The following is a 22,696-nucleotide window of genomic DNA, read 5'->3' as shown; positions in this document are numbered from 1 at the left end:
GCTTTTCTCATCCCTGAATATTACAAGTAAATTCTCACAACAGTTTGCTCAGTAATATATCACCCAAACACTCTGTCAGAGCTGAGGCCAGTGTCTGATTTGATGCATGTCATATAGACTAAAAGTTCCCCCAGGCCACTTCTTTATGTAGCATAAGTATTGATGCGCCTCGTGGAAGCAGCATCAGTGTTGCAACACATTGCAGATTGGTGAGATCCTGCACAAGGTGTGTCCTGCGGTAGGTTTTTCTTTTCCTTTTTTTCCTCCTTTTTTTTTTAACTAAGTGGGTGTGGCTTAATTCTTCACTGCACCAAGGCAAAACTTCCACTGGATATCTGTGTGATAGGTCAGCTCCAAAAAAGCTCCAGCAGCGGACACAAAGTACTGCACCTCACACATTTCTGGTGTACATTAATCCCACTTTTATTTTCCACAGAAAAAAAAGATGTTAGTTTTTTTCTGATCTGTTTCGGTTACATTTTAAAACCATTCTATGAAAAACTGTAGCACCAGAGCAGATTTCTATTGCCCGTTCTTTGATAAAAATTTCAATTTTGTGCTATTTTTCAGTTTTTATCAGCTCGGTTTGGGGAGAGACATTTCTTGTATATAAAAAAAGAGTAGCACTTCATTTCTTCTTCCAGTCATTTGCAAAATAAAACAGATAAAATTTTATATCTCTTTTCTTTTTCGTTTAAATCACAACAAATACATTTAAAGCAAATAAGAAATTAGGCGGTATTTAGCATAATCCAAGCAGGGAATCGGCTTTCATGATGATTATTATATATTTATATATTCATATGTATACATATCTATATATATATATATTATGTCTATATACAAGTATGGCACTTGATTACACAAAAGCAAGAAAACACTTCACAAATAAAAGCAGTGGGCGCTTTGGTGTGTCATAAATTAAGGAAATCACAGACGTTAGCGTTTTGCAGCAAATTCACCAGATACTGTTTTGCAAGTTAGCTATTAAGCAGTGGAATGGATACATGTGTTAAGGTCAGTGGTGCAACACAGGCAACAAAAAAACATGAAGTAAGCTTTATGTGTTTTATCTACGCTGAACCATAGTCAGTAAGGATTTATATATCTATATTTATATATAAATCTGGGTGGTTGATTTTTTTTCCTTTGTATGGTGCCATTTAATTAGGTTGGTGCCAAAAACAAAACAGGTTGAAAGAAAATGTCTTAAAAACACCGTCAGGTCAGTAGCACATTTGGATAAGGTCAGGCTCTCAAGTGTTCACCTCTTAGTGCAATTATTTTTGCATTTACTCTCTTCAAGTACAGCAGAACAGCCCCAGAGTAAATATGTGAACACGTTAACATGGTCTCCGTTTACCATCCTACAGAGTATAAACGTTACTAAAAAGTTGCATCAGTGCAAGAATAAATAAGTAAACAAACGTGTAATCCACGCTTGCCATGAAGTCTGTCAAAGACCAACAAATTAAAAAAAAAATTGCCCACTCTTTAAGTCATGACACGAATTCGGCGTGCACAGCTGTCCATCATGTCCATCATGGTTTTTGTTTTTTGTTTTTTACATGTTTTTTTCCACGTGTGTTACACATAAGCTGAGTCACTGGATTGAGTGCGGCCAAAATTAGGCACACTCATCCTTGGCAAGTCCTTATTTCTGATTTCATAAATGGACTTTCGCCGAGCCTGCACGCCTCGCACGGCCGTTTTGATTTTCCGCCAGCCCAAGTGATTGAGTTCTGCCAGGTTCAACACCACACAAAACCCACTGACAGCGAACATGAAGACCAGGAACACCGTCTTCTCCGTGGGTCTGGAGACGTAGCACTCGACATCTTTTATGCAGGGGTAGCGATCACATTCATACACCGAGGGGACGTTGAATCCATACAAGAAATACTGACCCACCAAAAAGCCTATTTCCAGCGCGTTTCTGAAAACCACCTGGATGATGTAAAACCTGGAGATGCCCTCTTGCCTCCTCATTTTGGACTTTGTAGTTCTCATGGCCGAATTGGGGATCTCTTTGACTTCTAAACAGTCTGGCTCGGCTTCTTTGGTGGAGTTCTCTGTGTTCTGAAGTACTCCATTAACAATGGTGTTCTTTATCTTTTTGCTCTCGTCTCGTTTCAGCGAATCTTGATCCTTATCTAGTGTCAGATAGACTGTTGAGTAGCGCCGCTCCTTCTGCTTGGCCGACTGATGCACCGAGTATGTGATAAAGCAAAGGCTCGGAGTGCACACCATGATGATTTGAAAAACCCAATATCTAATGTGTGAAATGGGGAATGCCTTGTCGTAGCATGCCTGGTTGCAACCCGGTTGCAAGGTGTTACAAACAAACATGGTCTGCTCGTCATCATAGACAGTCTCTCCAACTATCGCTACGATTAGAATCCGGAAGATGACCACCACTGTTAGTAGGATCCTAAAAAGCAAGCAAACAACAATGTGAAAATACGTGTAAATATGTACGGTTACTGTAAGCGTGGTTCAGTTGCGCGCTGCCTCGGTGGCTGATGCGCTTGGAGTCCAAATCTGGCGTGTTGGTGTAGGGAGCTGTCCAGTGATGGAACAGGACGCTCTTTGACGTGTTATGTGCTTCTAACAGCGTTATTCTCTCATGGATAATGTCACGTCTGTATATAGAGCGTGTGTTTTATGATTTAATGGGAATGACATGTAGGAATCGGTGTTGCCGTTACTGTACCTGTGTGTGCTTTGTTAATGGAAGGAGGTGATAACGCCGACTCTCGTTCAATCTTTGTCTGCCACCCATGAGTGCACAACCACCACTCAAACTCACCACCAAACATCAAATGGATAAATGGATGAATGAACACATGAAACGACACATGGATTTTAGTTAAGGCTTTCAACTTCGCAGCACCATCCCAGGTTCTGAAGAGACAGCTGTTAACTGATCTACTCAGCTGTCTCGCTTAGGAGGAGGACGACGACGACAAAAAAAGGATATCTGTGGAACAAGACAGAAAAATCCACAACACAGACACGAAGACTGGGCACCATGCTACAGAAGATCCTGGAGGTAAAAGACAAAAACGGGGGACTGGGAACCATGCTAAAGACGATCCTGGAGGCTGCTGCGTTTCTTCGGTTGATCTTGGTTTTTGTTGGTCATCTTACCTTCCGATCATAGTAGAGTGCTGCTGGACAGCAGCCTCCAGGAGCCTCTCTAGTATAGTCCATTCCCCCATTTCTGAGCATCCGGAGGAGACGAGAGCGCAACGGCACTGTGTTCAAATCTCTCCAAAAAGAAAGGGTTTTATTTCCCGTCCGGCTTCTTTCTGTCTATTGCTGTTGTCAGTCTCCACAAGGCTCAATTTTAGCTAAAAAAAAATGCATCCGTCACGGGATGCTGCTACCGTCCTCGTCTCTCTCTTTCTCTCTGCGCGCTATCTGGTTGGTTATGCGCTGAGCGCGCAGCGCCAGTCCTGCTGTGTGTGCCGAGCGCTCCCACAACGTTGCCACACTTTTCCTTGTCATGAGAGTCTGAAGGGCTGATTACTATAAGCCCTCCTATTTTCGATCTTCAGATCAGTTTGATGGGCTGCGCGCTGCGTCTGGATGGAGGGAGGTTGGATTTAATGTCTTGCCAGCGTTAATCCGCCTTTAAGTAGTCTTCCCCCTCCCTCCCACGCGTCACGTACGTGCAGACAGGTCGGTGGAGAGCAGCCAGAAGTATCAGGGTTTCTGATTTCCAGGTACTTAGTTTGGGACATAACGTGCACCGTCCAGTGGACTCTGCTGTAGACTAGGGTGTCCAGAGTGCTAGAATCAAAGGTTTATACATTTTTGCATAGCTTGCTTGAATCAAACCGGTACACTGTATTGTTACTTAACAAATTGAGGTACAAAACTGCACGTGCAGCCACATACAGCAACATCTATATTTTCTGGACAGTGCTTGTGGGGGCACCGTGTTCTGAGAACAAGGTCAAGGGGACTTTTCTGGGATTTTTTTGTTTTTGTTTTTTGTTTTTTTGTTTTAGTTTATAGATAAACACACTTACAGGCAGGCTGCGTCTACCTAGTGTTTCACATTGCATCAGTTTTAACAAAATCTATTGTTTTATCTGCGGTTCTAGGTTATATCTGAAACACAAAGCGAATGCAGCTTTATGGGCTAAGTGGAGGCAGTATTTCTTTCTTGGAGCAGACAGCTTTACATACCCGGAGGATTCCTCCCCATGTCGCCGTCATCTTTGCCCGGTTGGTAGCTGTTGTTTCCACCTCGGGCAAAGATGATGCTCTGGATACAGTGACAGAGTGAAAGTACCATCCGAGCTGCTAATCGCTTTACAAGGCAGCCTGCCTGTCTGCCTGCCTCTCTCTGTTTGTGTGGAAGTTTAAAAATAGAAGCAAAATATGTGACCCCGCCCTGTATAACGCTCCGAGGCTTCAACCTATGGCACAGCACTGTGTACTCATGCTAATATTAGACTATTGTGTGGTTTATAGAACATGTTAAGTCAAAGCGCCCCCCCCCCCCCCCCCCCCAAAAAAAAATGTATATGTATATATACATATACATATATAGGAGCTTTATTACACAGACCTCTTTATATTAAAATTATAGCTGGTTTCAAACACTTTGTGTCCCCATATATCTGCATTTCTTAACCTCGGAGACGTGGTTTTCTGGTCACGTGACGGTGGCGTTTTCACTAAATGAAACTTTGCTAGGTTAATTTCTCATGAGGTGGCTTATCCTCTCCGCTCACTGTAATCTTTTCTAATTCAAATCTTTAATAACCTTTACTCATCCGTCACGTGATGAAAGGGCAAAGCTTTGGCGCTTAAGAGAGAAGGAAAGAAAGGGGCTGGGCAGGCTGTTTGTTTATTAATAAACTTGTAAACTTGTAAAATTGCACTTGTGTAAACAAAAAACATTAACAGCAACGCGCGAATTGCTGCTTTTAGTCGTAACTTCGGCTGTAATAAAGGGTGAGGTAATAAAGGGTGAGTGCAATGCGGAGGTGGGCAGGTGGACTCTTAGAAGCACTTCCTGTGGACAATGGAGGGTCCAGCCTCGTCGTACTCCTGCTTGCTGATCCACATCTGCTGGAAGGTGGACAGCGAGGCGAGGATGGAGCCGCCGATCCACACAGAGTATTTCCTCTCAGGGGGGGCGATGATCTAAACACAAGCACGTTTGTCAACTTGGGAAAATTACAAATAAATGTGTTATTCAACAGTGTGTTAAGTTACCTTAATCTTCATGGTGCTGGGGGCGAGAGCTGTGATTTCCTTCTGCATGCGGTCAGCGATACCCGGATACATGGTGGTGCCGCCGGACATAACGTTGTTAGCGTACAGGTCTTTACGGATGTCAATGTCGCACTTCATGATGCTGTTGTATGTGGTTTCGTGAATGCCAGCGGATTCCATTCCTTGGCAAACACACAGAACAAGTGAGTGGGTTTTTACCTCGTGCAGCAAAGTACACATCTGACAGCGCGGTCAGCTGCCACAACAGGTGCTGAAAGGGACAGCTCCGCCAACAGCTGATGTTTGCGGAGCTAAGGTCAATGTGAAGTGGAAGGCACTGCTTTAGACAACTGATATGCATTTAACGGTAATAAGGTGGTAAATCGGTGATGGATATATCTGAAGCTCCACTTGGTTGCCATAGTTAGTCAAAAATGTGAGAAATAGACGTGTATATGCTTAGAAAACAATTCATGTACACTGAAAGAAGTGATATTGTCTCCTTTTAAATATAGCATATTATATTTTGGTATATCTTTTCAATTCAAATGAGTAATTCCTGTCTACATATATAATTCGAGTAACTCCAGAATACATTCCCTGCGTTTTAATCCAATTAATTTTAGTTAATTAAATGTAGCTCAAAATGCTTAAGTATGTTTTTCATAGCCTCCTGCTGGGCCATTTTGCGCATGCGTTAGGACAGGCCACCATTTTGCACGCGGACTGAAGAAGCGGACTCTTTGTGTGCTGCAAGCGGGCTCAAGTTAATCGCACAACTTCATATAAAGGTGGTCTAGCTTCGGTAAGTAAACCTTTTACGGTCGTTTTTGTTTTATTTTTTTTACCTCAGTCAAAGCATGTTGACTCTTTAAGACGTGTGCACATGGAGAAAGAAGTCTAAGTAGTTGTACACCTCTGAACTTTGTCATGAATTTGACTTAAGCTAGCTATGTGCTCTATTAGCTAGTGATGGCCAAATGAAGCTTTCCGAAGCACTGAAGTAGTGATGGGTCGTTCGCGAACGAAATGGCTCTTAGAGCCGACTCTTTGACGTGAACGACGCGAGCCGGCTCCTTATCGCGAGCCGTCACGTGGGGTTTTGTTTTTGTTTTTTTTTTCTTTCTCTCAGCCTCTCTCTCGCACTTTTTTCCCGCTTCACTCTGCACGCGAGCCTTGTGCTTTACGCTGGGCAGAGGGGGGAGGGGCGGTAGTTACACTCAGTAGCACAGGAACAGAGCCAGAGAGAGAGAAAGAGAGGCAGGGACAACAACATTAGAAAGGTATAGTAATCATCCACAACTATTTTCGGTTGCAGATGATAAAGGATTGAGAAAGTTTATTCATGCAGGTCCATATGACAGAGAATATGCATGTTCTTTTAGTTTTCATATTATAATTTATATTTAATTGTGTTGTGGTTTGCAGTGTTTTGTGTTCTTTTCACTTTAAATTTGTGAAAGGAAAAAGCTGAAAATTTAAATAGTTAAAACTTGAAATGTGAATAGTTGATTTTTGTATTATGTGATTTATTTATTACATTTTATGTGGAGTGAATAAATAAAAGTATATTTACGGTGGCCCCTAGAGACAAAGCACATACAAACTTCAAATCACGTACGAACTCTGAAGCATGTACAAACTCCAAAACACGTAAAAACACGTACAAACTCCAAAACACGTAAAAACTCCAAAAACACGTACAAACTCCGAAGCACGTAAAAACTCAGAAGCATATAAAAACTCAGAAGCACATAAAAACTCAAAACACGTACAAAAGACAACAGAAGTGCTCCAGGATGCTGGGCGCAGTGTTGAGCCTTTGTTATCTTGTGGCTACACAAGCCAGCAAGTACCAACGACCGGATTTGGTGTGTGGTAATAACAGGTAAATGAACTTTTTTTTAAATTATTTGAATATATATATGAGTGCCTGTGTATAAATATACAAACAATACACACATGCTTTCAATTGTGTAATTTAAGTGATCTAGTAGCTCTGCTTTGGAAGTTCAGTTCATGCTAGAAATGTGTTTTGGAGTTTGTACGTGTTTTGTCTCTAGGGGCCACCGCATATATTTATATATAAACATATATAAATAAAACCACTTGTTTTTACGTTAGTAATTCCTTTTGTGCATAATTTTATATTATTGTTAATAATAAATTAATTAAAGCAACAAAACAACCTGAAGAGCCGGTTCGGAGCCGAAAGAGCCGGCTCTTTTTAGTGAGCCGAACCGAAAGAGCCGGATCTCTAAAAAGAGCCGGAAATCCCATCACTACACTGAAGCTTGTATTGAAAAACGGTTCATTACTCGAAGCTTTTCAACACAGTCCTCTCCGGTGACATCTGGTGGTGAAAATTTTGAAGAGCAGCTTGAATCTGCAAAATAAAACGGACTGCTCAATTATCACTGCTCACTCAAGAGTGGAGTTCTCTCTGATATTGGGCCACCGTTCCGTTGCTTTGAACATGTAATTGGTTTTGTTTTCTCGATTGGGGGGCTGAAAAAAATGTAATGCGTATCTGCGTAATACATTTTGATCAATAAACTTTCCCTATTTAAACATGCACTATGGTGTGGCCTTTCTTTGCTCATAACTCCTTGATGTTGGTAAATACAATAAGTGAGCAATATATATAATATACATATGAGAATGCACAGCACATTATGGAGTATGCCCCTGCTGTGAAGTCCTGCCTCCATCTACTTGTCGTTTAATCACTGGACAGCTGGACAGGTTCATACAAAATATTAGATGAGGCCAATTGTCCTATACATATTTTTGACCTAGGGGTGGGATTGATTGTGAACTGGAAAGGGAAAATGCTTAGGGAGCTGAGTACGGCTGCATCGTCACTGATTTGTAGAATCATTTTTGATTCGATACAGGATCTGATTCAATTTGATTGGAATCTGGAAAGTTTTGCCTCAGTCAGAAATATTACAATTCTGATCATTTAACAGTATATATCCATAATTTCGTATCTATTAAAAGAAAGCTGACACATGTGAGACTTAATTAGAGATGTAAACAGAGAGTTATGAAACCTGCAGCTGCAGAAGCCAGCGGGAAAAAAGAGGCAAACACAGCGCGGACCCGACGACGCACCAAAATCTGACTCTGACGCGTCGGGTCCGCGCTCTGTGTTCACGTTTGTATGCAGAATCCGTAAACCTGCTCCCAGTTACTGTTTTAGCTGCATGGTGTTTGACGACATGTTGTGAGGTTTAACCTGAGATGCTGGCGTTTCAGGCATAATAATGTTAATTTACAAATCGACACGGGATTTTAATGAATCAATATCACTTTATTCAATTTAGCATGGATTGTAATCAGAAAGGCGATAATCAAAACCCACCCCTAATCAAGAACTTGCAAAGTAAAAACATGATCTATGTAAGGTAGCCCTTTTGTTATTTACATTTAAAAAGAGGATTAGTGTTACTGTGCGCTGGCTGAGTCTGTTTCTTTTCTTAGAAATAGTTTCTCCTGCCCTGGAGAAAATCCACTTGCATGGAACAGAAGAGGCTGTGGAGTGCAGGAACTACACTGCAAGCTGGTAGATATGCAGGTATTCCTGGGTCCTGCAGACTATCACCTAAAAACAATAAACAAAATGATTTTCTAAACTGTAGCAATGTAATGTACGTATAGTGTCAAATACATTGTTGTAGTCTTCATTAGCTTTAATTCACATGGAAGTGTTCCTAAAGTCATATGCTGTAATGATATTTCCATTATGAAAACATGATTTTGGACATTTCAAGTTTTTCACTTCGGCAGATAAAATGAATTGAGCAAAATCAACTCAAAATATTCCCACACGCCAGAATGTCCTCTCTTCCTCGCTGGCTCCATATCTGTCAGTGGAATGATCACCTCTTCGCTCTCTGTCACCATCAACACACTCCACGAATCCCGTGGATGATTCACTTCCTTATATCCGTTTGAATCAGGTACCGAAGCAGTTACGTGCGTAATGAAGCTTCGGACGTCACTGGTCACGTGACTTTTGCCAAACGAAGCAAGCCTCGACACAGTGCTTCTGAACCAGTGTGTTGTTTTTTTTCGACACACGCTCCGGAGCGTCAGCTTCAAGCGGGCCATCACTACTATTAGCTACTGCTCTATTAAAAGAGTAATTGTATTGATGCGTTAAAATGTCATATGTTTTTAGCTTAGTTCTTGTGGCACACTTTGTACTAACAAATTATGGAACGAGGCAATTTCTCTGTAGTTAGCTGTAAAGTTCACTGTACAGTCGCCTGAAGTTTTAAGTTGAGAAATCGTCCCTCCCGCCACAACATTGGCATTAAGGAATAGTCGGGCGGGGGAGGGGGCTTCTGAACGCACCTGCACAGTCAGGGGTGCAGTAGGAAATAAGTAGGATTGGCATTGCACAACGTCTTTTGTGCAGAAAAAAATAATGGTTGTAAACTGTGGAGGAGAATAACTCAGTGGTTGCCAAAAATGTGAGATCAAAAGGCACTGAGAGTGATGTTTGTCAGAACTGAAATTAACTCAGAAAAGAAGTTGCTTCACTTGATAGAGCTGTTGAGTGCAAGACCTGTCAGCGGTCTGGTTTAGCATTTAAAGCCTCACTACGTGCTTCCAAACCGCTGCATTTAATCTCAGAGAAAACTAACACAGAGAAGTAAAGCAAGTGTGTAAGTTCATCTCTTTATGTTTGCATAGTATTTTCATGTTGAGCTTAACAACCGATGTATGGAGCCACAGCTGGACTGGCTGTCGGAGTTTTGTATTGAGGGGGAAAGGAAGCGATTTGTTTTATACTTCAGCTAGAATGAAAAAAGACACAAAGCTGGAGTTATTCGGTGTCTTCATGCTGAACAGCTAAAACTTCTTCCCTCATTCTCCCCCCTCCCTCTCCTGTTGCTACTTCAATCATGAAACTGATCGATTATCAGGTGATCGGCTTTTCTGTAGCTAGTCTCTCTCATTTGTTAGTCACCCAGTTTGCGTTAGAAAGAGGAAAACGGCAGATAAACAACAGCAGCACGTTTAAGCTTGATAAGCTGTTGCTAGAATTTTTTTAATATTACTTCTAGTATCCGCTTATGTTTTCTGGAGCCACAGCCGTAATAGCTGCTGGTCATGATAGTTTGGATATGTGGTGAGAAGGAAACATGAAGGTGAAACCAGGAGAAGTTTTTACTGAATCATTAGAGCTGAACAGGTAATGAAGAAACAGGTTTACATTTTAGGTCACATGAATGAGTTGAAGGGAAGTTATGAACTGTTTATGAGAGACAAATAACACCAGGATCCTTTTCTATGTAGCTGACATCTGGTAACTGTGCAGGGGCGGATCTAGCAAAGTTTTGCCAGGGGGCCAGGTTGGGCATTAACAGGGAAAGGGAGACACAAAGACATAATTTCTTTCTTATTCTCATTTAAAATGTCTAGCTTTTAATAAATAATTATTCTAAATCTTACTACCAAAGTGGTGATCTGGTTAAATGTATAGAGATCCATTATTGTATGTAGTAAATATTAAGTCTAATATATGCCCTAGTAATAGTAGTACATATAGCACTTTTTCCTTTGGGAAGGTACGCTGTCTGCGCTGTCTGCAACTGTATTGAAGAAAAATGTTGAATCAAATTATTATAGAAAAATAATTGATTTCTGTGCATTAAAGTAGATTACGTCAATTAAGCATTATCTGGCGAAGGGTGCGGGGTGGTTTCCTAATATTTTTGCTGGGAGTTGGCAGTCCTATTAGTTAGTTTAATATTTCTATGTACTGTTTAGAATACCTGAATAAGGAGGATGGTGTAAGTTTTTTAGGTTGATCAGTATTGCTGAAGTATAAAATATTTTGGGTGCAGTGTATTTTTTGCATACAGGTATAACAGAATAGCTTTAATGTTTTGTTTTTAAAACTGAGTATGAACTTATACAAAATGCAGCAAAATATTTATAAAAACAGTTTTATTTATTATAAAATACACTATATCGGATTCATATCGGCATCGGCAGATAATCAAATTTATGATATCGGTATCGGACATAAAAAAGTGGTATCGTGCCATCTGTAGTTTGCACAGAGGCACAAGTAAGATTTGTTTTGTTACAAGGGAGTATCATGAAGTAATGCACTAATGGCTTGGAAACGGTAATTGTTTGTCTTTCTAAAGTTTATTTTTTTTATTTGTCTTCCTTTTCTGGCAGATTTTCTTCCCCTTATGTGTTACTGTTTATTCAAGAAGATGGTGTTATTTTGGTAAGTACATGCAAATTCCTTACATATTTATCACAACAGTATTTGTCACAGTATTGCAGGGACAAGTTTATCTATCTCATCTTAAGGGTTCTTGTGATTATTAATATTGATATTAATTAATATCAATTAATATATATGATTAAATTTCTTTTATCCAGGACAAAAGAAAAAAAAAAACTTGCGAAAGTGAAATGAAAAACAGGAATTTAGTTCTTGTGAGTTAAGAGGATGCAGAGCATAGGGTTAGATGGACGTGGATCACTGTGGTGATCCCTGAAGGAAACAGCCAAGAGAAAAAGGATCAGATTGCAAAAAAAAATGTGGTTTGTTTGCATACATGAGTCTTTACGGTACCCACAGGACTCCTGAAGTATAAGTACTCTGAAGTTTGCAGAGCAATTTCAGAGATGTTTGGGGCTTACATGGCAAGCATGTTTTTAGTTGCACATCTAAATTTTCTCTGCTCTCTGTTGCTGATGGCAGAGTTCTGCCCCGCTGACCTCACAGGTGAGACACTCCCACCAGTGGACAAAGAGCACAGGAAAATGTGTTGCCAACCACCTGAAACAGACAAATATCTGCTTTTTAAAACCCTTTAAACCCGTTAAATGGACTGATGCCATTCATTTCTTCTTTGATTAACAGTAGTAACATCCTTCATGCACTGTATACTAACCCATATGATAATCATGCTTTATGAAGTGATGGCAATTGCATTGTAGCATTTAATGAAGAAATAACAAAATAATCATACCAATGATTAAGCACCAGTCTTCTTTTTTTCTGTGTGTGTGTGTGTGTGTGTGTGTGTGTGTGTGAGATACAGGTAAATGCTGAATTCCAGTGTATTACAACACTTCAACTGGAGATGACCTTCGCGGCACAGTTAGACAGAATTACACCTCAGTTGATGACAGTTTTCCAGAAGAAGGGCGGTGTTTCTGGGCAGAAACTTGCCCACCACTTGCAGATCATGCAAGAGGTAAATCTGAATATTGCAAATTCTATTTGGATTTCTTTTGTCTTAAGTGGCAGGTCACTGGTGAGTCCAATAAGCCGTTTTAGGTGACCAGCCAAGCAATCTAAATTTTGAAATTTCATATATAAATTTTATTTACTATGTTTGAACTGACATATGATAAAATTTACTTATTGCGAATGTCAGACATTGTTCTTTTTTCCAAATTGGTTTAATCAGCAACTCTCTTTAAACAGGCTGAAAGTGATGTTAAAGTGAAAAGGGAAGCAGTTCTCAGGGCACTTTGCCTCTACCTTGGTGAAGAGGACGGAAGCCTTATTCGGGAGTTCTTTGTAAGTCATTTAAGTCATTGTAAGCAAGTCATCTATACACACACTTTTTAGATAGATATCTGTGTGTGTGTGTATTACACACACACACACACACACACACACACACACACACACACACAAACGACTAGATTGGAATTTAATTGTAGAGTTAATTGTTTTTTCTTTTACCTTTTTATTAAATGTTTAGGACATTGAAGGAGATGATATCCAGAGAGACCTGAAGAAGCACACCATGGGCATTTATGTCATCAACAGGGAGGATGGACAAAATGGACATTATGATGACATTGGAATATTTGTTGAAGGGGAGATAGTCATGGACAACATTGGATCTCTGGCCCAAGCTTGTGCATTGATGCTTGGAGTAATCTATGCACTAAACCTAGCCTTCCCCAAGGAATTGAAGGACTATTATGAATTCATTTAGAAAGTGTTGATGGGATTCGATGGTGAAAAGCTCTCCCCCAAAGTCTTTGGGCTGAAGAACAAAATTGCTACTGGATAGGAAGATTTCTAAAATAACACATCAAGAGAATGCTGTTATGTAAATTACCAATGACTGGTGCTCTTGTGAATAGGAGTGAAACTCTTGTACAACCATCATTTGTTCTGTGTTATGTTTCGATTGAACATTTTAACTTTCAATAATGAATGTTTCACGTGTGGTACATTTGAGTAGCTTGAAGAGCAACTTTGTAATTATTCAGTTATAGCTGCTGCCCTGCGTATAATCAGTGTTAACTCAACCGGATAAAAAAAAAAAAAAAACATTCATGATTACCACACTGGTAACACTTTAAAGACTATTAATTGTTTTGAAGCGAGTATGTTAGGTCAGAAAATATGTAAAACATTCAGAATCTTCAAGGAAGGACTAGAATGGAAAGACAGTGGTCAATAAGCAGTAAGGAAAACACAAGTTTAATTTTAAGTCTAATTACCTTATTAAAATGCAATTTCTAAATATGGATCGCAGAACAGCAAGTCTGAAACTGGTTAGTTTGTGGATGCATCAGTTTCTAATTGTGATACATTATACTGCTGGTAGTGTTTTATTCTTTTATGTAAGGAGTTTGTTTGTTTGTTTTTTCTTTTTTAGAGGAAGAGAAACATTGGTTAACATTTCTCTTGTCTGTTGTTTCTGTTTTGTTTGAATACAGCTTTTTAAAGCTACTAGTTCATAGGCAAAAGTTTTGTAATTTGTATTATACAAATTGCAGCAATTTCCCTTAGAGATGTGGATTCTTATTCTGTTTGCAACAAATTTTGCATTAATAAATGATGTGAAAGAATGTTGTAGTTTTCATTACTGACGTTTTTAAAAACTACAAATCAGGGTAAGCAATATTTTTTAAGTAAACTTAACTTAATTGAAATAGAGAGAAATTAACAATTTGATTGATTTGAATATAAGTTTGGGACATAAGTGTAAAGGAAACAAATTATTCATTTAACATTAACACGACCTTAGTTGGACTTACTAATAATATTTGACTAAGACGTATCCACAACAGTTAAGTTAAAGTAGCTTAAAAATATATGTTGGTTTTACTCGCTTAAATTAAATTCAGTGTACTTAAAAAATATTTCTGGATTCAAACAAATTTATTTCGTGCAACCACTTGTCATAAAAAAATTGAGTAAATTGAACAAAACATTTTTTTCAGTGTACAAATGTGGGGTAGTATTCTATGAATAGGCCTAAGGAATAATTAACAGTTATAAGCAAGCATTAAATATTGAGAGCCATATTAAAACCCAGATATTAGACTGATTCTTTGACTGACAGCTACCCCTCCTGCTTCACGATTGGTTCACATTAATATTGTAACAAGTTCCAGCAATGGAAGGAATTGAGCTGATCGAAACGTTCCTTACACCAGAAGAAAGTGAGTTTAACAGTCTGTACATTGCAGTGAAGGTCAGACTATACGTGAATGACTATTGCAGGGACTTACAGTTAATTCAGCGCGACATTTCAACAGTGTCACTGCAATTAAATTAGTGCTTAGATGTTGTGTTCGCTTTTACGCACCAATGAATGAGGGTTGGAAGAGGGTTTCCGGGCAGCGGAAACGCTCATTGCCGATGGTGATGACCTGGCCGTCGGGCAACTCGTAGCTCTTTTCTAGAGAAGAGGATGAGGCGGCGGTGGCCATCTCGTTTTCAAAGTCCAGAGCGACGTAGCACAGCTTCTCCTTGATGTCACGAACAATCTCGCGTTCAGCTGACGGAGATAGACAGGCGCGTTGTAGTCAGAAAAAATGTACTTGGACACAAGATAAATATCTCCTCTGATACCGTGTTATAATAATTCTTTGTATCAACACGATTGTTGAAATAAAACAAAATAAAAGTAAAGTAAAAGTAAATGATGTTTGAGTGATGTTTTAGTGCTTTACAGGTCGCCCGTGTTTGAAATTTGTGACTAACGCTTTACACTCACCGGTTGTGACAAAAGAATAACCACGCTCCGTCAGGATCTTCATGAGGTAATCTGTGAGGTCACGGCCGGCCAAGTCTAAGCGCATGATGGCGTGGGGAAGAGCGTACCCTTCATAGATGGGGACATTGTGGGTCACACCATCACCGGAGTCAAGGACAATACCTAGAGCCAACAGAGAATATGTAAACATTTAATGTACCTTTTTTTAATCTACTCAAATGCTGCACAGCACCTGTCGGAGGTCTGTGTCATACCTGTGGTACGCCCAGAAGCGTACAAGGACAGCACTGCCTGGATGGCCACATACATTGCGGGGACATTGAAAGTCTCAAACATGATCTGTGTCATCTTTTCTCTGTTGGCCTTTGGGTTGAGGGGGGCTTCTGTCAATAGAGTGGGGTGCTCCTCTGGGGCCACGCGCAGCTCGTTGTAAAAGCTGTGGTGCCAGATTTTCTCCATGTCGTCCCAGTTGGTGATGATGCCGTGTTCGATGGGATACTTTAGTGTCAGGATTCCTCTTTTGCTCTGGGCCTCGTCCCCGACGTAGGAGTCCTTCTGGCCCATACCAACCATGACGCCCTGAAAACATCAGGAATCGGTGAAGTGATGTAGTGAAGGATTTACTGATGATTAGAACAAAACATGGCTGGTGGGTTTCCTCCAGTGTAAACAATAGATGCGTGCGTAATTACGCACAACTCTGCTTATCCTTGCAAAGCCTGAGATTATTTTTGATTAAGTATAAATCATGCATACACGTCTCTACAGTGCCACTGTTGTGTTTATGAACAGTTTAAATTACCTGGTGACGTGGGCGACCAACAATGGAAGGGAACACCGCGCGTGGTGCGTCATCTCCGGCGAAACCCGCCTTCACCAGTCCAGAACCGTTATCACACACCAGGGCTGTAGTCTCCTCGTCGTCACACATGGCGGCAGGTCTGCAACAGACAGGCGGGTGCGCGCACGAGCACAATTAGTTCCGATAACAGTTGTCCTGTTCTTTTTGTTTTGTTGTGGGGTTTTTTGTTGTTGTTGTTTTGTTTGTTTGTTTGTTTTTTGATTGGGGGATTAAAGAGGTTCCCTTCTCTTTATAGGTTCAGCGCAAACAGCACACATAAGATCGTTTTTGGTGGATCCTGAAGCCAGAAACTGGTTATGGATAATACTAAATTAGTTTTATGTAATATATCACATAACAAACTACATATTTCACGAATTTGAGAGTTGTTTATTCAGATATTTAAGTCACTAACACTAGCGCTGTGTAGCGTAAAAGCGTTGTTAGGACTTTGCATCAGTTGTAATCCACAAAAGAAGTTGATGATCCACATGTCGCTTTTGATGAAATGATCGGTTTAATTTAGATAATGATTCTTGTAAGTAAAAGATGGAGGTCATTGCCGTTTGCATTAAAGTCCTGGATCGATCCTAGTGTAATAAATCCAGTGTTTGTCATTTTTTCACTCCCGTTTGATCAGCTGTGAGTACTCACCAGATCAGCACCAGAGGCCGACTCTTGAGTGTGTAAACCAGGGGTGCTGAAATGTCATGCCCCGCCAGTTTATACTCTGACAGTGTCCACGAGAAGGGGCCAACCAGTGCGACCCCTTCTCCATATTTGGTAGCCCACTGCCCCATTGACAACAGCTTCTCCATGAAAGGCATGACAAGTAGAGGGATATCCCCATTTGTGCCTGCTCCCCATTTATGGACGACAGGGATGCGGACAAAGAGACAATGAGAGGCTTTCTTTTGATCCCTCTCGATAAATCACTGTAGGATTATTTAGAAACATCGCCGTGTCTGGAAAAGTTCTAATCTAGTCACACATTTCTATCTTACAGAATTGTTTGAACCCAGCCAAACTAAGTAAATTCCTACATTTAAACATGGGTTACACTTTCCTGTATAATCATTGTTTACACAATTCTGTCCATATAAGTACTGAAAGGTGTAATATTGGTCAATATATGCACAGCTTTTTTTTTCTTTTTTCATTTTTGCTATTGTAATATATTTGCTTGTAGATTTAAAGGACACAGCCTGTGCCAAGTGTAGAGACCACTTGTGCCACAAACCTGGTGTGAGCAGCTCTTTGACTTTTTAGAAGCTTCAAACCTCTCGTGTTGGTTTTGTGTTAAACAAAGCATCTTCCTGAAGAAATAGTCTCATTCTGGTGCAGCGACTATGTATATGTTTAACATCCTCGACTTGCCACGAGGCAAAGGAAAAGAGATGTTCACAGATGCATTCAAATATTTCCATAAAATCTAAGTTTCCATGATTGTAATGGTCTCTCTGTAAAATAATAATGTTGTGGCCATAGTGCATGCTGCTTGTTTGCCTTTGGAATATACTCTAGTTCATGATTGAGCCCCTTCTGTTGTGTTTGCATTGAGTGTATTGAGCATAAAATACATGCATGAACCCACAGTCAAAAATAGAGGCAATTACTTGGTCATAGTATAATGTCAAAGGTCATTGTGGTATGCTGAAGGCACTTCTACTTGTTTCTTTCTCTCTGTCTGAACAGATAGTATTACCTCAAACACCAAATACTGTTCTAATAATTACCTTGTGATGTAAGAACAGCCAGAGATAATTCACTCTTCCTTGTAGGAAACCTTTGCAGATAAGTCAGATGTAACGCTGATACTATTTGCTGTTTCCGACATCAAAACAATAAAGAAAAGGGGAAATCTTCTGTTGTGACATGTGCCATATTCTTTCTTTATTCCTGCACTGAGGAAAGAACAAGACATAAGAAATGACATTGCCAGTATACTTGAAACAGACAGAGCCCAAGTTCTGAAGGCTGGAAAATAACATTGGCTAAGAGCAGTGGATGGTACCACCACAAGGAGGACAAGACAAAAGGGCACAGCAAGCCATGAATCATATGCTGCTGTCACCCGACCCCAAGCCATAACCCTTCACTGTGTGACTCTTTGTTTTGATGTTATGTAATAATTGGTAGGCAGTGGTCTGCTTTAAGCATCCCTTTGCCCCAGCATTTAAATATATTCCTAATATGTTTTTGACCATAGCTAAGTTAAGTCCATCTAGGTAGACCAGCACTGTAACTGTAGCTTAAGGTGGACATCTTTGCCCGTGTTCCAAAATATTATAGTTTGAAAATGACATTTCAGTGTTAGCCGCTGTTCTCTGCAGGTTCTGTCATTGCCAGGGTTCGTTCTTAGGATACATATTGTGTAACCATAAAATAATTTTTATGTCTGTTTTCCTAGCCTGTTTTCCACGGGTGTGAAAGGCTCACACCAGTGCCTGAAAAATACACAGAGACACTTGGAGGCTGCTCCAATAATCCTGTAGTGTGACTTTCACTTTAGCAGTTACTGAGATTAAATCATTGTGGCATGATCGTTCTTGTCCCGCTCACAACCCCTCCGGAGATCATCATCATTACTCAGCAGTGGAGATGAGCTAATAAGGACAAAAACTGTCCAGAACAAAAAAGTATATTGATTTTCTATGGGGAATTCATCATTAATAAAGCGCAAGTCTTTTTAATGAACCCAGCCTGGATGGAAGTCATTCACCTGATAGAGGCAAGGTGTTGTACCTAGGTGGGAAAAGTGAAGGGCTGTTGAAATGTCCCAGGACTGAAGCATTTAATCGGTTCATCAGAAGCTCGCTTGATATAAACTGTCTGGAAATGCTTTGGCCATTCCAACATTCATCTTTCTTGAGCACCAGGAGCCACTGAAAGGTCACAGCCAAAAGAAGACATGAAGCATATTGCTCAGTGAAAACTGGGTGTCCTCTTTCTGGCCCGTGCACTGAATACTGAGTGACATGTTGTTGGCTTAAGTTAAAGTCTTCTGCTGGGTACCGCAAAGGAGCGCACGGTTTGGATCACTGTCACTATGCCTGAAGTTACACTGCAAGCATTTGCTCATTCATTATCACTGATACTTGGACAGTAAGCTGCACTTTCCTAAAGTGCACAGTTTCCAGTTTTTAGACTTTATGAACATCTGTTACATAATAAGCTCATGAAGCTACTCTGAAGAGAAAATAAGTGCTGATTTTGGCGAAGAAAGTCCAAGTTTAGGTCTATCACATCTGCCTACACACACACACGGAAAATGTTACATTTTTAATTGAGTAATCTAAACAATATCACAATTCTTAGTGCATTTGTTTGTTTTCTATAACTAACTTTTACTATTCAAATTAACTAATATACAATTCACAAAAAACACCAACAAGAAATTCATATTTTGCAGTCTAAACATGTTTTTCCCAATAAATCACTTAAACAATATCTTTTTTGTTAAAATTGTTTATGATTCATTCAATTGAATAATGAAAAACACAATTAATAGACTAATTTTAGTCTATAATTGTGTAAATCTTTGCAAAACAAAACTTTGCATGAATCTACTTATAAGATTTTTTGTAATGTAGTTACACTGTTAACTAATTAATCATATTTCCATAATTAAGGTCTTAATGCAGCACAGTAAAACTGGGTCAAACCTCTTTACTTTGGGGGATGTTGACTTAAAGACATCCGTGGTGAAATATTTATACTTGTTTACTTAGTCTGTGATCATCTATTTCCTGATTTAAATTATTTGAGCATACTGGGTGTAGCATTTTCATATACTAGATTGCACAAAATAATGGGTCCAAACATGCTTATGGTATTATATATATTCATTTTTTTGATGCAGAATTTGGTGACTGTTTAATGTAACCAGCTATGGGAAAAATAAAACCCCAAATTCCCATTTGGTGATTCCCATTAAAGGTAGAATTCCCACTTGTTGTTTCTATTGAAGGGCATTTTGTAGACAAGATACAAAGAACAACTACAACAACAAAAAACTTTGCAAAGATTCTGAGACCAGGAGAAGTTCTCCCTCCTGGTGTCCAGACGAATGGCAAACTGATATTTACTTATATAGCTAGCATCCACATCACCGTGTGTTTTTGTGTGCATGCGCACGCCTGTGTTTGGGGGAGAAATTACAGAGCAGTATGTGGCCAATTGAATGGGGAAAGTGTATACTCATCTTCCCTCTTTTTGCCTCCCAGGTTTCCCTGAAGCCAACAGGAACAGACTTTTTCCATAGCCAGTCTCAGACCCCAATAAAAAATTTACTAGCTCCTCTCTCTCTTTCTCCCTCTCTCTCTCTCTCTCTCTCTCTCTCTCTCTCTCTCAATCAGCATCAAGGCCCATTGCCTTCTGTATCCTCTGCCAAGATTTCTGGAGTGAAAAGCAGACAAAGTTGAATTAAAATCTGGCTTTTCGCAAGTGACTTTTCTCCTCTGGATATTTGGGAGCAGAATTGGGCAGACAAAAAGCAATGTAACTAGGTCTCATATTGCACCCACATAAATATTGCAATATGCATTTGGGCATTGGCTACTTCATTTATTAAAGAAATCTGTGTCAGATTATAGCCGGCATTTGAAAGAATGATTGAAGTTTTGTCACAGTTTCAGTCAATAGTGAGGGCTAGAAAATGGGGATAAGAAGCAGTTTAGTTTGAACATGAATAATTTATGAATCAAATTTGAATAAGCTTCAACAATGACAGCTACACAGATTTGTAGGTAGGCTGCTCGGCAAGAGTATTTTGGTAAGTATTTAGAGGCGCTCCTAAGTGTTGAATCCTGAGCTATTTTGGTGGTGGCTGAGAACACATGATGCCAGTCAAAACTGATAGGGAAGCTTCTGACTTTTTAAGCAAAGAACCAGCGCACCCGAGGACGCACAGCTAAACAGGCTTTTGCTTTTTGCCTCGCACACATTTCAGCTGTTTTAGTTAGCCTCCACAGCATATACATATTTGCAATTCTAACACGCTGCTTGTGTTGCGTCATGCACCCTACTGGTTTCAGAGATGCTGTTATGGAGGTAAATCTGCTCCACACTCCAAAGGAAACTATGCCGCATGAAAGTACAGCGCATTTTCCCGCATGAAAGTACAGCGCATTTTCCCTCCAATAAATAGTTCAGTTATGCACTGCTATTTCATGACCCCATCTGCCCCTTTGGGATTTCTTTTGAGCTGTCTCATTAGCAAGAACGACGAGTCAGCGTACAGAGAGGAAGTGCAGAGACTAACGGACTGGTGTAAGGACAACAACCTGTCTCTGAATGTTGACAAGACAAAAGAGATGGTTGTTGACTTTAGGAGGACACGAGGCGACCACTCACCGCTGAGCATCAATGGCTCCTCTGTGGAGATCGTTGACAGCACCAAATTCCTGGGCGTACACCTGGAGAAGGACCTCGGCTGGTCCCTCAACACCAGCTCCCTGCACAAGAAAGCCCAACAGCGTCTCTTCTTTCTGAGAAGACTGAGAAAGGCCCGGCTTCCACCACCGATCCTGACCACCTTCTATAGAGGAACTATTGAGAGCATCCTGAGCGGCTGCATCACTGTCTGGTTTGGGAGCTGTGCCATATCAGACCGCAAGACCCTACAGCGGATAGTGGGAACAGCAGAGAAGATCATCGGGGTCTCTCTACCCTCTATTGAGGACATCTACACCACACGCTGCATTCGCAAAGCCACCAGCATTGTGGCTGATCGGACACACCCCTCTCACACACTCTTTACACTCCTGCCATCTGGAAAAAGGTACCGAAGCATTCGGGCACACACATCCAGACTGTGCAACAGCTTTTTTCCACAAGCCATCCGTCTCCTCAGCAAAAAGGGACTGACTGATAAACACGCACACACACACATACACTAACATTATCACTCAGCTTAACTCAAATACCTCAAAACATTGAGACTGGACTGACTAACCAACACAAAGCGCAAACACACGGACCTACACCACCAAACCATCGCACACACCAACCTGTAAATGCTCTTTTGCACAATATTATTACTAGATATATTATATATTATTATTTTTTTGCACTAACTTGTCTTGTAGCACCTTGGTTCCTGGAGGAACGTTGTTTCGCCTCACTGTGTATTTTTAAACTGTATATGGTTGAAGTGACAATAAAGTTGAACTTGAACTTGAACTAATTCCGTTTCATGTGGTGCTGTTCATCTCACCACCAGCATCAAAAAGTATGTATATTACAAGATAAAAGAAGGTAAGGTGCTTCAGATGGACCTTTGAGCTGACTTTTTCATTGAACTTACTGTGATGTTTGCAGTGAATATATATACCGGACACTTTACACTTTATTAGCTACACCTTGCTAATACAGAGTTGGACTCCTTTAGTTCAGTTCCTTCAGAACTGCCTTAATCTTTTATGGCATAGATTCAACAAAGTGCTAGAGACATTCCTCGGAGATTTTGGTCCATGTTGATATGATAGCACCACACAGTTGCAGAGAATTTGTGGCCTAAACTTCTATGGTACAAATCTGCTGTTCCACCCAAGGTTATCTATTGAATTTGACTGTGAAGGCTGTTTGAGTACAGTGAACTTACTGT

The 22,696-nt window shown here is 40.3% G+C and overlaps 3 protein-coding genes across 4 annotated transcripts; 1 reads left to right on the top strand and 2 right to left on the bottom strand.

Annotated features, from left to right (window-relative positions):
- Positions 1-234: 234 nt before the first annotated feature.
- On the bottom strand, positions 235-4,347 carry LOC309695450 (gap junction delta-2 protein). 2 transcript variants are annotated; one of them, XM_082516112.1, is made up of 2 exons: positions 3,151-4,347; positions 235-2,431 (listed from the first exon to the last, which is right to left on the bottom strand). In XM_082516112.1, exons 1-2 carry the CDS (start codon positions 3,219-3,221, stop codon positions 1,588-1,590), a joined length of 915 nt encoding a protein of 304 aa, XP_082372238.1. In that variant the 5' UTR covers positions 3,222-4,347; the 3' UTR covers positions 235-1,587. The 2 variants fall into 2 exon arrangements, with proteins under 2 accessions (XP_082372238.1, XP_082372239.1); XM_082516113.1 differs by lacking the exon at positions 3,151-4,347 and adding an exon at positions 2,714-3,150 and having other exon boundaries at positions 236-2,431.
- A 500-nt stretch (positions 4,348-4,847) lies between these two features.
- On the bottom strand, positions 4,848-16,803 carry LOC309694895 (actin, alpha cardiac muscle 1). Its single transcript, XM_082515136.1, has 7 exons — positions 16,744-16,803; positions 16,051-16,189; positions 15,503-15,827; positions 15,249-15,410; positions 14,838-15,029; positions 5,236-5,417; positions 4,848-5,163 (listed from the first exon to the last, which is right to left on the bottom strand). The coding sequence occupies exons 2-7, from the start codon at positions 16,177-16,179 to the stop codon at positions 5,020-5,022; spliced, it is 1,134 nt and encodes a 377-aa protein (XP_082371262.1). The 5' UTR covers positions 16,180-16,189; positions 16,744-16,803; the 3' UTR covers positions 4,848-5,019.
- Positions 5,926-14,094, top strand: LOC309694897 (uncharacterized protein). The gene is made up of 5 exons (XM_082515138.1): positions 5,926-6,040; positions 11,440-11,491; positions 12,318-12,473; positions 12,707-12,802; positions 12,990-14,094. The coding sequence occupies exons 3-5, from the start codon at positions 12,360-12,362 to the stop codon at positions 13,227-13,229; spliced, it is 450 nt and encodes a 149-aa protein (XP_082371264.1). The 5' UTR covers positions 5,926-6,040; positions 11,440-11,491; positions 12,318-12,359; the 3' UTR covers positions 13,230-14,094.
- Positions 16,804-22,696: the final 5,893 nt, after the last annotated feature.

Source organism: Aulonocara stuartgranti, assembly GCF_965226115.1.
Source record: "Aulonocara stuartgranti genome assembly, chromosome: 19".
In the NCBI taxonomy this organism is placed as follows: Eukaryota; Metazoa; Chordata; class Actinopteri; order Cichliformes; family Cichlidae; genus Aulonocara; species Aulonocara stuartgranti.
The sequence above is the reverse complement of the archived record's forward strand: the minus strand, read 5'-3'. Positions and strand labels throughout refer to the sequence as shown.